The sequence below is a fragment of the Dendronephthya gigantea genome, unplaced genomic scaffold (assembly GCF_004324835.1).
Source record: "Dendronephthya gigantea isolate DGI-Jeju-01 unplaced genomic scaffold, DenGig_1.0 000013F, whole genome shotgun sequence".
Classification (NCBI taxonomy): domain Eukaryota; kingdom Metazoa; phylum Cnidaria; class Anthozoa; order Malacalcyonacea; family Nephtheidae; genus Dendronephthya; species Dendronephthya gigantea.
The window spans coordinates 1962332-1975468 of NW_021163023.1; the positions used below are offsets into that span (position 1 = coordinate 1962332).

The 13137-nt window shown below is 42.9% G+C and overlaps 2 protein-coding genes across 2 annotated transcripts in view; both read right to left on the minus strand.

Moving 5' to 3' along the window:
• LOC114519345 (fibrocystin-L-like) overlaps positions 1–3116 on the minus strand; it is a 13939-nt gene extending 10823 nt beyond the window's left edge. Inside the window, exon 1 of the mRNA XM_028539466.1 lies at positions 70–3116. Within this exon, the coding sequence (XP_028395267.1) occupies positions 70–3013 (2944 nt within the window). The 5' untranslated portion in view covers positions 3014–3116. The remainder of the gene's footprint in view (positions 1–69) is intronic.
• LOC114519346 (fibrocystin-L-like) overlaps positions 3110–13137 on the minus strand; it is a 14978-nt gene continuing 4950 nt past the window's right edge. The window contains exons 6-26 of the mRNA XM_028539468.1: positions 12894–13008; positions 12218–12275; positions 12008–12110; positions 11797–11850; positions 11368–11438; positions 11177–11290; positions 10699–10809; positions 10401–10496; positions 9761–10050; positions 9350–9604; positions 8282–8786; positions 7970–8157; positions 7342–7627; positions 6819–7103; positions 6268–6542; positions 5911–6151; positions 4868–5713; positions 4715–4779; positions 4243–4504; positions 3394–4160; positions 3110–3225 (exon numbers count right to left, since the gene is read on the minus strand). Of these exons, the coding sequence (XP_028395269.1) occupies positions 3130–3225; positions 3394–4160; positions 4243–4504; positions 4715–4779; positions 4868–5713; positions 5911–6151; positions 6268–6542; positions 6819–7103; positions 7342–7627; positions 7970–8157; positions 8282–8786; positions 9350–9604; positions 9761–10050; positions 10401–10496; positions 10699–10809; positions 11177–11290; positions 11368–11438; positions 11797–11850; positions 12008–12110; positions 12218–12275; positions 12894–13008 (5083 nt within the window). The 3' untranslated portion in view covers positions 3110–3129. The remainder of the gene's footprint in view (positions 3226–3393; positions 4161–4242; positions 4505–4714; positions 4780–4867; positions 5714–5910; positions 6152–6267; positions 6543–6818; positions 7104–7341; positions 7628–7969; positions 8158–8281; positions 8787–9349; positions 9605–9760; positions 10051–10400; positions 10497–10698; positions 10810–11176; positions 11291–11367; positions 11439–11796; positions 11851–12007; positions 12111–12217; positions 12276–12893; positions 13009–13137) is intronic.

A 13137-nucleotide genomic window follows, 5' to 3' on the forward strand; every position in this document is an offset into this window, starting at 1 on the left:
AACTTGGCACTACTAGTTCTTCATTACTTCAAGAAGCTTATAAAAGGGTCGTTCCACAAATTTTCCTACCTGTTAGTGATCCATCCAGATCTTTGAACACAACTTCATGCCTCCACTTGAATCGTGAACGTTTCGATACATTTATGAACGTCATCTTCTCAAACTTCACAGTCCATCCTCCACAGAACGGGCAGAAAGGAATGCAGTGTGCGCATGCCTCAAAAGCGGCACACCCTTTTCGGTCGAAGTTCACCATCGTCACATTGCGTACGGTCAATTTGGAGGTCTTCGGTAACATGAGTCCACTTGTTGTACAATCAGTGTTAGTCTTCAGTGCTTTGGGTAATCCTTCAGAGGACACTTTACTATGACCCACTATCAAAGAATCCTTGATCATCGGCCCGCCCCACGGTGGAAAGTCGCTGTTTGAGTCGATATATTCGATTCCGGCAAGGTCGTTATCCATCATGATGAAGTCTACAAATTTAACCGCCCCCATTTGTACACCTTCAGCCCCACGCATGTTGTTCCAAGCCAAGAAGGAATGGAATTCGGCCGGTTCCGCTATCGTCGACTTGCATTTTCCTCCAGTTTTTGGATGGTAAATTGGAAACACCCACAGCCCGTATCGACCAAACGAGTGCGCAGTGTTGTTCCTGAACTCGTGCATAAACACGTTCCGTGGACACACGTCTGGAGTGAACGACGGGCCGTCTGGATGCTTGAACATTTGATACCAGAAACCAAAATGGCTGCCACCTGCAGCAACATTATGACGGACAGTGTTGTTCGCATTTGTCACCCAATACGAGGCTGGAGTGACATCCACGTTTAGAGTTGAAGTCGAAGAAGTTACGAAGATCCCGAGGTTGTACTGAATAACATTCCCCGTCTCTATTCCATCCTCCATGAAAAACGCGTTGCCTCGCGCGTGATAGAACACATTCCGTTCAACGACAAGGTTGTTGATACCATGCATGGTAACTGCTCGGTTGAACGAATGATGAATACTACAGCCTTTCACATAAGAACCATCGACATCACCGCTTACGTGGAAATGGATTGGATAGCGTCCGATCCTGAATGCCTGTCCAGCGTGACGGATTTCAACGTGGTTAAACTGGGCTCTGACCATCCCTGCGCTCTTCCTTGGTGCGTGAATCATGATTTGAACCCCAAACTCATCGCTTGCCGGCTCTTGACCGAACTTTCCCAAGAAGCACGTTTGAGTTTGGAACTGACCGGGTTCGAAATCCTTGGGACACGCCTGGATGGTTCCCTTCCATTGATCATGCTCGGAGCCTTGTACGACCACATTTCGCGTCAACAAACCAACCTCCGCCCGAGTTTCAATCGTTCTTCCTCCTATTGTCTGCACTATTGAGATATGCTTGTGTTTTAAAGCTGGGTAAACTTGAATAACCTTCCCCCCCTGTTGAACCCCAACTACCATAACCTCCTCGTGTTCTCTGATATTTTTCCCGGTGGGGGCGATCACGATTTTATCGCCGGGCTTCCATGTGACAGCGTCCTTCAGCTTCAATTCTTTATCTCCGGGATATACAGTCTTCATGATCACTGTCCACGTGTGCAGCACATGTTGTCCATGCAGTCCAAGGTATCCTTCTCTCAGCGCGATACTCTTCGCGCCATATACGGGAATCTCCTTCGATCTGACGTGACCATGGATTGTAATCGTTGCTTTGTGTTTGAAAGGCTCTTTTTCACTGCCAACCATGAACGAACCACCGCTGGTAATCAATATAAATTTACTCTGAAGGTGAATGTCTTTCTCATCATCAAACATGAATGTTCCTCCTTTGATCAACAGGAAAGCCAAAACCGGCGTGTCTACATCGAGGACCATAGTTTGTCCTTTATTGATCACGATAAAATCTCCTTCAACGGGAGGATCTCGACCGCCCCAGGTGTATTTTGATGACCAGACATCGACATAGTAGAAATCAGCATTTTCTTGAACTGCCGCACCATTTGAACCAACGTCAACTCTTACTTTTGTCCTGATGGTTCTGTGATGTGAACCTGTGGTACACTTGAGTTCTGTCGTTGTCGCTGAGGTCACCAAGCACATGGTACCGTCGATGGTGACTTTGTTCTGGCTCTGTGTGGTGCTAAAGCCAGTACCAGTAATGGTAAGTACCACACCACCTCCTGTGCCGCCTCGTGATGGTGAAACACCGGTGATGGTGGAGGTTAGAGCATCTTTATAGGTATATACAGAGGATTCAGTCTTCTCGACAGTCTGAAATGTGTTATCTGGATTCTTACTGGTAACCATTACAACCAAATCGCACGTATCATCGGCTCCTGGTGCAGATTGAGTCTTAGGCGGGACTTCGCATTGGATTATAGCATCCGTCAGATTGTGGTTCTTAGAAATCTCGCACTGGTTACCACAGATTGTCACGTTTAGCTCACCATCGAACCCAGAGCCAGTTATGGTCAAGACTTTCCCGCCACCGAACCCGCTTTCGCTAGGTTTAACAGAATCAATGTTTAGCTGGTATGTAAAATTTGTGGTAGATGTGGCATAGCCTTTACCCTGAACGTGAAGGGTGACGGCGTAGGTACCAGCTGCTTTGGGCTGAGGGGTACAAGTGATAGTTGTCTCCGTGCTAGCCGTGACCTGACAATCGGTTCCACCAATTTTTAGGTGATTTTGAGAGGCGTTTGTTGAAAAACCAGTTCCTTGTATGGTTATGGCCTCTCCAGCTTTCCCCTGGGTCGGTGTTGCGGAACTAATCACGGGCGTGGATGCAGGATTTGTTGCAAACGATTTTGTGGGGAAGCTCCTTCCGCCAGAGCTCAGTGTTACAAGATACGAACCTTCAGCTTGGCTTCCTGTCTTGCACCTTACCACTGAAGTTGTTACATCAGTAACCTTGCATGGTACTTGACCAATTGATACTGTAGTCGATTCAATACGATCGAATCCGTTGCCATTCATGGTCAAAAGGAGTCCACCATTAATGCTACCTTCTGTCGGGTTCATGCTGGTCAGTGCTGCTTCGCTACTGACACGTTGCAGCTGGGAGCTTTCGAACACGGCGCTGCCTTTGTCACCTTTTATATTCACTTTGATAGAGTGATCTCCTGCAACGAGGCCAGCTATGGTACAGGTGATTTGCGTCTCAGATGCTGTTGCCCTACCACACACGATTCGTCACCAACCATGATGGAAATATCTGAAGTCACACTCGTAAACTAGAGCGAGATAAAGAAGACGAGAAGATAATTACTCTGACATCAGATTTATCCGGCTATGAATTCAGGATTATATTTACTTTACTGGACTGCTCGACCTTTCTCCTCTTTATACAACTATCAATACATTCGTGCAAAGATTCAGTAACAACTACCAGGGTATATTACCTTAGTGCCATTCATGGTGATAACTGTATTCGGTGAGCTTATAGTCTGTGGCTGAACATCGCTAACTTCAGGCGTTTGACTATCCATGAAGTCAAACATGCAACCATTAGGATCCTTACACATTCCTCTGTGTTCCACATTATCCTTGAATAGACTGATAACCACAGTTTGATTAAGTTTTTCGCTCGTCCCCAACGCCGACGTAACACAGGTTACCCGTGTGAACAATACTTCTGTGACGTCACATCTGGCTCCACCAATGGTAACAGAGATACCATCGATGAATCCTTGACCGGTTATAGCTACGGTAGTACCCCCGGCGATTGAACCCCGTCTTGGAGAAACCGATTCTATCGAGGATATCAACTGGAACGTGGTTGTATGATTCATCGCTGATGCAACATTGGCGAAACCAAGGCCTTTGACTCGAATGGATACATCAAATGGTTCAAATGGTGTAGGACTTTGTGACATATCCAAGACACAGGTGATTGATGTCGAAGTCGAGTTACCCACCGTCAGACAATCATGGCTGCTGAACTTAACAATATTATCTTTTTTGTTTGTACTGAAGCCGGTACCTTCGATGGTGATGACGTCGCCGCTGACGCCAGAAGCAGGAGTTACTATGGTGACGGTGCCGGTCGCGCATGTCGAGTAGGTGAAGCCAAAGTGCAAGTTGTCTCTAGAGAGGACCGCTGTTTCACAATTCGATTCTTCAGTTTGGGCTGAAGCGTTTTGAGGCAGATTGTGGGGTGCCTTGAATCCTGAATAACAACACAGCGTTAGAAGGTGATGCAAGGCTTAAGATTGAAATTTTACATTCATTTGGGCAATGCGATAACTTACCATCAACTTCTACGTTAACGTCTTCAGTTTTCGACACAGCCGCTTCCACAACAACTTTTCCTTTCATATCGATAGCGCCATAGGCATCGATATAACCACTTGAGAAATGGTATGTGCCTGGTTTGGTAAACAGATGAACAAATGATCCACTTGAACCTCGGGGACTGTTAAAACCTTTGCCGTCATATTTTGTAGATTTTTCATCAGCCGTTTCAAAGACACCATAATTCAATTTGACTCCTACTGGAGCAGACCAACTCCACTAGAAATAAAGTGTTGACAAGATCGTTAGTCGTACAGGACTTGGTTCACTTTCCAAGTTGAATAAGAAGAGATTCTAATTTCTAATCTTAATTTCACATCGTTGAAATGACTCAGCCTTGGCAGAGATCTCATTATTTCCTTATTGAAGAGATGTTGTGATACTATACATGGAAAGTTATTCAACACAAGAGAATATTTTCATATTTACCTTGACAGTATCACCAACTTTTATATGAACTACAGCTGGTTTCCACTGGTAACCAATTCCATATTCTAGAAATAAAAAGCACTTTAAAATTCCTGGAAATATTGACTTTGCACTGATATATTTCCAAAAATGTTTCAATTCGGCTGCATATACCTGGATGGGAGCCAGAGTTATCGACTGCAACAATGCTTCCGCCATTTTGCGTTTTACACTTAATCGTAACCGAAGTACTGTCGAAAACCTCGCACTTCTTTTCCCCGATGGTAACAACGTTACCACTCATATTACCATGAAAACCTTCCCCGGTAATGGTGATCTCTGTACCCCCATTCAGAGACCCTCGGCTCGGTGAAACGGCGCTGAGAAACAGGACGTAGGTGAAGTTCATCACAGACCCGCTGTAGGAGGCTCTTCCGTTCTTTTGCGTATCGACAACGACCTTTGCCCGACCGGGTTTGTGTCTCGGCAGCAGACATGTGATCTCTGTAGCTGTAACATTATGGACCGGGCAGTCAAGACCTCCGACCATCACTTCAACTTCCGACGCGGAATTTGGGAATCCAGATCCTGAGATAGTCAGAACCGAACCACCGTGAACTGCTCCAGTCGTAGGACTAAAGCTAGTAATTATCGCCTCGAGCGAGGAATCGTATGTGTATTTCTCACTTAAAGTTGCGCTGACATTTTTGCCTGAAATAACCACATCCGCAGTCCCATTGGAGCGAGCACCAGTCTTACATTGTATCTCAGTTGGCGCAATTGTTACAATTTCGCACTCCACTCCGCCGATCAATACACTGAGGTCAGTTTTTGATGTTCCAAAGCCCGACCCAGTGATAGTGAGTGTTGTACCACCAGCAGTACCACCGCTGGAAGGTTTCACCGCAGTCACGTTTATTTCAATGGATATGGTAGGACTTAGCTTTGAGCTAGCCATAGCATTACCCTTGCCAAATACATTCACGTTCACAGTCTGAATTCCTGGCTTGACATTAGACGCTGAAAATCGAGACATCACAAAGTTAGTTTTCTTGTGACTTTTTTAATATAATCCAACACCCGTAGCAAATGAGTTTAATGAAGAAATAAGTCATTAAAGCTGATAATATCTGTGGTTGACATACTCAAATGTTTACATTTAGCAATGCTTTCGATTCAATTACTATTATCTGTGACAATTCCAAATTCCCGCTTACCAACTATGAACGAAATTTGGGTTTCGGAAGCCGTGCTGACGTCACACGGCACGTTGCCAATGGTAACCATCACGTGGCTGGCGTTGCTGTTAAATCCTGTGCCAGTCACAGTAACCATTGCCCCAGGTGTCGTCCTTGTCGGCGAGATAGCTTGTATTGTCGGTGTCCTTTCAGTCGAGTAATTGTAAGAGCAGTTTTCATTCAAACAGCTCGCAACCAAGTCGTTGACAGTAACCACGACCTAAGTGAAGATATTTTTTATTAAAACGCCGCCGGGAACCTCAGTATGTTGTCTTCACTAGCATAGTATAGTTCTGGTATATGTCAGTGGTTGCCTCTCTAAATAGAATACAATACCTGTGGCTTTTTGCTTGGCATTCGTAGGAATTCTCCAGGAATTTTATTGTAGAACAATCCGCCCTCAGTTTGAGAGTTTTTGAACGACACTTTATTTCCGAAGAGTTTGCTTGTATTTACATGAAGTAACGGCTGGAGCCCAGGCTTCGAGGTCCACGACACCTTCCACTTGGCGTAATAACATTTCTCAGTTTTCGTCACCACGACTGTGCCCACGTCGAAATTATCCTCCAACATCTTCTTCAGTTGTTCCCCCGTAGTGTTCAACGAAATATCTGTAAGATTAGGATTACAGGATTAGGATTAGGATTAAGCGATTAGGTGATCTTGCTTCAACGGCCATGTACATCTATCTACATAGACCTTTCTCCAAAACAATTTCAAGAACCAATCGTTTAAATCTAAGCTCCTGTAAGGATGTACCCTAGCGATCTGTGCCAGTCAACTCTTCCGTTACCCTTTCGTGGTATAACCAATGCTTATCCTTCCATATGCCTTAACCAAAGCAATATTTCCTATGCCATTTAGAAACCTTTACATAGTTTGTTTACCTTTCACTGTCGTATTTTGGTGTGAAATATCAAAGACACCAGTCAATGGTGGACTTGCTGCCTTTTCTCGTTTTATTTCTATGCTTGAACCAAACTCGGTAAAGTTGAAACTGGCATCGTCCTTGTCGCCTTTTCTCTGGGCTCCTACGACTTCCAATAATGGTATACCATCGCCACACTTTGCTGGAGACATGCTGACGGTGAATTCTTTCGATGACGTTTTTGTAACGGATGCATCCGAGATCCAGTGTCCGTTTGGTTTGGCAGCTTTCCTCATTTTTGATACTATAGTAATTAAGAAATATGGTTTTACTTTGCTTACCTAAACTGAACAAACTTTATTTACACTGGACGGCTCTATCAGTTCTAAACTGTTCTTTCTAGAGGTCCAGTAAGGATCATCTCTTATTGATCCAGTGTTACTACAGGAGGAAGAATAAACTGAACTAGTATAGGTTATGCTGTAGACTTCCAGTATTTTCTAGCCCTACCCTCAATGATTCTAGAAAACTGTTTTTCATACCTGTCACCGGTATTCTCCCAATCCAGATATCATCAACGTAGAGAGAACGTGAGATAAAGATGGTTTTCATGAACACAGACGACCCAGGTTTGCGTGCATTAGATAACTGTGAATTAGCTGTTATTAGGCTATACATATTAACACAAATATGATTCCACTTGTTTGGAGTGTATGTCTCTAATGTGTGTTGCAGGGTCATCTCCCGATTTGTCTTCGATGTATCTTTGTATTTGATCTTCATATGGATAGCCACAGTTTTTAACTCTCCTTTTATTGCCAGACAGAGCTAAAACGATTGATCATAATTTTTATGTAGTCAGTCTAGTAAGAAATCTCTAGTGATGACTAGGTATGTGAGTGGTAACTGGATGTGTGAGTGGTTACTGGGTATGTGAGTGGTAACTGGGTATGTGAGTGGTAACTATATATGTGAGGGGTTACTGGGTATGTGGGTAGTAGTAACTGGATATGTGAGTGGTAACTAGGTGTGTGAGTGGTAACTGGGTATGTGAATAGTAACCAAATTTTTGAGAGGTCACTAATTTTTATGGGTGCCGGGTAACTAAGGGTTGTGGGTGGTATCTAGATACACCAGTTGCCAACATCTGTTGCATTGATATCCTCGTACCTGGGGAAAAGTTTGTACATCAAACTCTTGCCCTTTTGCTCCTTTACGAATAAATGTTGTACCAGCTTTGAAAATCTCATTTGGATTATACAGCGCCTTCCTACCGCAGTAAGGCTCGACGTTACCAACTCTATCACCAGACTCTGTTCCCCACGATTCTTCAAAACCTTGATAGAAATATGCGTTTCCTAAAACGTGGACATCAGAGTTACCTGCATGTGAGTGAACCAGTACATTGGACTTAGTTTTGCTTGGTTAGGACTGCAATATAGTTGGTTAAATTCATTTTCTGACATTGTCACCAAATCTTACCAAAGCGTGTTGAATAGGTACAACGGGTTGTAAACAGATCTTTTATAACATCATTCATCTCCTTTTCAGTGTTGTCTGGATGAATAGGCAACGACTTCACACCTTCAAAACCTAAACTAAAGCCTTTTGTGGTTCTTGTTCCTGATTTATCCACAACCACACTCACGAATTTCCCTCTAAACCGACTTGCATCTTTCAACACGACTGTTGTCTCCGGCTCGGAAAACATGAATTTTACCCTGTAGACTCTTTCTGTGTTATCAGCGGATTCCATGCTGACGGTTACTGATCCTGCTGAGGATATGGAAGGCAAACCATTTAACGCGCTTTGCAAACCAGTTTTGCTAATGTCAGAGGAAAGAGCCGCTGTAACGTGGCCATCGTAGTCTAACTCAAAGTCTGGCGCTTTGGTACAAGTGTCGTTTACCATCAAACATTGATTTACTGTCACCAGTTGTTCTTCGTGTTGTGTGAATCCATCCGTCCAGTTTTCAACGGTAATCGTCTACAAGGAAAAGAATGATTTGGGAAAGGGCTCCTTATGTAATGGAAGCATATGGTATAAAGTTTAGTTTAGGTTTCCTCCTGTAGTAACACTGGGTCAATAAGAGATGATCCTTACTGGACCTCTAGGAAGAACAGTTTAGAACTGATAGAGCTATCCAGTATAAATAAAGTTAGTTTAGTTTAGGTTTTCTCCTGTAGTAACAGTGGATCAATAAGAGATGATCCTTACTGGACCTCTAGGAACAACAGTTTAGAACTGATAGAGCTATCCAGTATGAATAAAGTTAGTTTAGTTTAGGTTTCTTCCTGTAGTAACACTGGATCAATAAGAGATGATCCTTATTGGGCCTCTAGGAAGAACAGTTTAGAACTGATAGAGCTATCCAGTATAAATAAATTTAGTTTAGTTTAGGTTTCCTCCTGTAGTAACACTGGATCAATAAGAGATGATCCTTATCGAACCTCTAGAAATTACGTCACAAAACGGTAGATAGATACATACATAGATACTCGTATTCCTCGCGGAAATGAAGAACGTTTGTTTATTTTAAATTCGCATACCTGTTCTTCGCTAGCTTGCACAGTGGATATCTTCAATTCCTGTACTTCATCCACTGCCATTGGGACTTGATCGTGAGTCATTTTCGTTGTGTGTTTATGCATGCCTAGATTTACCCAATGTGACCAACCGTAATCGTTTTGAAGCACTTCAAAGTAATATTCTTTCCCTCCAGTCAAATGCAGCACCTCAGATCTTTGTGTTGAGTATCTTGACCACGATTTTCCTGTATATGATTTCGCGGAAGCGATTTCTCGCTGCAAGAGATATTTATCTATTAAGAACAATACAAAACTGCAAATTTCAAATGAATTTTGATACCCTATAAAGAATACTTCACATAGCGACATCACTCACAACCTAAGCCCTGTCGATAATAATTTTGACAATCCAGTCATTCAGCTCAAGCATACCTTATCTTTGGGAGATGTGCTATTGCTCAGGTACACCAAACCCTTGTCGTCTGACCGTACATAAAATCTGTAGCTGTCTGTACTGGGTGGCACAAATATGCCTGTGATCCGCGAAGTGTATTGCTCTGAAGTCTTATTCTTCTTGAATGTTTCCACTGTCGGGCTGGAAGCAAAGTCCGTATAGTGCTCACGAATATAACCAGGTGTGTCAGGTGAGAGGGTCGAGTCAACGTCTCGTAACTCCTGAACCAATTTGTCTTTCCAAATCTCCCGAACAACACCTCTCGCTCCTTGAAGAGAATAATCGTATGTTAATATTCCCAGCTACAGGTTCCAGTAAGTCTCATCTCTTATTGATCCAGTGTTACTACAGGAGGAAACCTAAACTAAACTAACTTTATCTATACTAGATAGCTTTATCTGTTCTAAATTGTTCTTCCTAGAGGTCCAGTAAGGATCTTCTCTTATTGATCCAGTGTTACTACAGGAGGAAACCTAAACTAACTTTATTTATACTGGATAGCTCTATCAGTTCTGAACTGTTCTTCCTGGAGGCCAGTAACTAGTAAGGGTCATTTACCCAATGATCCCATATCCCTAGACGAAAGTGTTATGATTGATCACATATGATCATTTTTACCTGCATGTAAATCCATGTATTTAATATTTGAAGGTTCTCGAGATGTTCTACATTTAATTGTGGTCTCACTGGTGGACAGAACCTCGCATGGTGCGCCTAGAAGATCATATAAAGTGTTGTTGTGTTTTATTACGGTAAGAAAATTAAAACGTCATTATAATATATTTCATATAGGTGCCTTTTTAACTTAGTGTGACTTTCTTGTGGATAATCGTATACTGTTTTTGAATATGCTTTCTTAATTGTATATAAAGATTTAATCAATCAATCAATCAATCAATTCCATCTCTTATAATACCTCCAACGCTTACTGTGACCCGTTTCTTGTCCATCACAAAGAATCTTCCTGTGATCGTTAGAATAGTTCCTCCATTAACACTGCCAGATCTCGGAGAGATTGATATAACATCTAAATAGATCATTGATAATGTAAGAATGAGAAAGAAGCATGGTGTGGTTGTGGTTGTGGTGTGGTGTGGTGTGGTGTGGTGTGTTGTGTGGTGTGGGATATGGTATGGAATGGTATGGTATGGTATGTTATGGTATGGTATGGTATGGTATGTTATGGTATGGTATGGTATGGTATGGTATGGTATGGTATGGTATGGTATGGTATGGTATGGTATGGTATGGTATGGTATGGTATGGTATGGTATGATATGATTTGGTATGGTATGGTATGGTGTGGTGTGGTATGTGTGGTATGGTGTGGTGTGATGTGGTATAATATTATATGGTATGGTATGGTATACCATGCTTTCGTATTTATATATTACCAGCATGAGCTTGGTATTGGTAGATGGTTTCATCACTGTCAACATAACTGACGTGATCATCGGGTTTCGAACGACCAGCATCGCCAGACACGAGATATGAAACTTTGTAAGATCCTGAAAAAAATACCAATCAACTAGTCACATCCCAACCATCCATACGAAGATAACAAAACGTTTCTATAAGTGCAAACCTGGCTCCTTGAGCTCTGGGCGGCAGATGATATAGCCATTTGCATTCCATTGATCCACCCATGTCCCATATCTATGCGAAGAAGGATTTTTCATGCCTTTAAATACATGAAAACGTGTGTCTATAGGTGTAGTTATGGTGTTTTTTCACTGCTCATTTAACACTAAATGTCCGTGTAGAACTAAGATTAATGTTAAGATATGTGGTTCTTTTGCTATCCTTTCGGTTTTGAAGATTTCACTCTCTTTGTTTCTTTCTATATTATGAAAGTGTCTTCCTATATTTGGCGATTAGCCACTAACTTTCGATATTTTTAAATTGGTTAACTTGTGGTTTCCAACAACCTCAGAGTGGAGTTAGAACAATATGCAACTAAATTGATGTCTGTTGAAACGAATATTTCAAAAACTCGACATCCATCTGTACTTACGTTTCCTCTGTTTCTTTGTTATTGGTATCACAGTTAGCTCCACCTATGTACAGCCTGAAACAAATGGAATATACCGTTTATATACCGAGTATACCGTTTTCCGGCGTATTCGACCATGGTCGAGTAAACTCGACCTCGGTAATAAACGAATTAGGTGCGAAATTCTTATAATGTTTTCATTAGAAAACCTATGTTCATTGTTCATTCATACCGCACAATCTCTTTGCCCTCTGGATTAAAATTTTCCCCACTGCCATCAGATAAACGTCCAATTTGGGCAGTCAAAACCCTTCCTGATATCTTTATCACTTGATCTGCAAGAAAAACCCGAGCATTTCATTTCGTGAGCATACATGGTTCTGCTCTATACACCTCCGATGGGCCAAGGACGTCGTACGTTGACATAAAAAGTGATAATTACCTGGTAAACCAGCTTGGAAACTTATTTGGTTAATTGTCGGGGTCCTCCATTTATTGAACTGCGAAACATAATAATAATTTGCAATGATTTGGTTTAGAATTTCTGCTCAAAGTCAGCGTGCACTAGAATGAACGGGACCTCCCCTCCGAGGCCCCCTCATCACTAGGGTCTTATCACCCCCACCTTCCCTCCCCCATCTCCGAGGCCCCCTCATCACCAGGGTCTTATCACCCCCACCTTCCCTCCCCCATCTCCGAGGCCCCCTCATCACTAGAGTCTTATCACCACCACTTCCCCTCTCCCTTCTCCGAGGCCCCTCATCACTAGAGTCTTATCACCACCACTTCCCCTCCCCATCTCCGAGGCCCCTCATCACTAGAGTCTTATCATCCCCACTCCCCTCCCCATCTCCGAGGCCCTCATCACTAGGGTCTTATCACCCCCACCTCCCCTCTCCCTTCTCCGAGGCCCCTCATCACTAGGGTCTTATCACCCCCACCTCCCCTCTTCCATCCGAGGCCCCATCATCACTGAGAGTCTAGGATCACCCCCACCGCTTCCTTTACCATGTTAAAGTTTCCTCCAAAGTTTCCCCCCTTAACCCATGTAAAAGGTTCCCCTCACCCCAACCCCTTAACTTAAGCTACCTGATATGTTAACACGTTAACATCCTTACCCGAAAATGACACGCTCCCCAACAGTAGGGTTTTGTGTTGGCCCCTCCGAAAGGAATATCGTTCACTTTGATCTTCAAAGAATAGGTATCGTCTTCGAATCCCTTTGGAGGAACACTTTAAATGAATAGAAAAATACTTCAGTAAATAGCAGTTGATTTCGTTATCAAGTCTGCGTTACTATATGTGAGAGTCTTCACCAGGTCGCTGATATATTAAATTTAAGCGCCCTGGTCGTCATGCAGG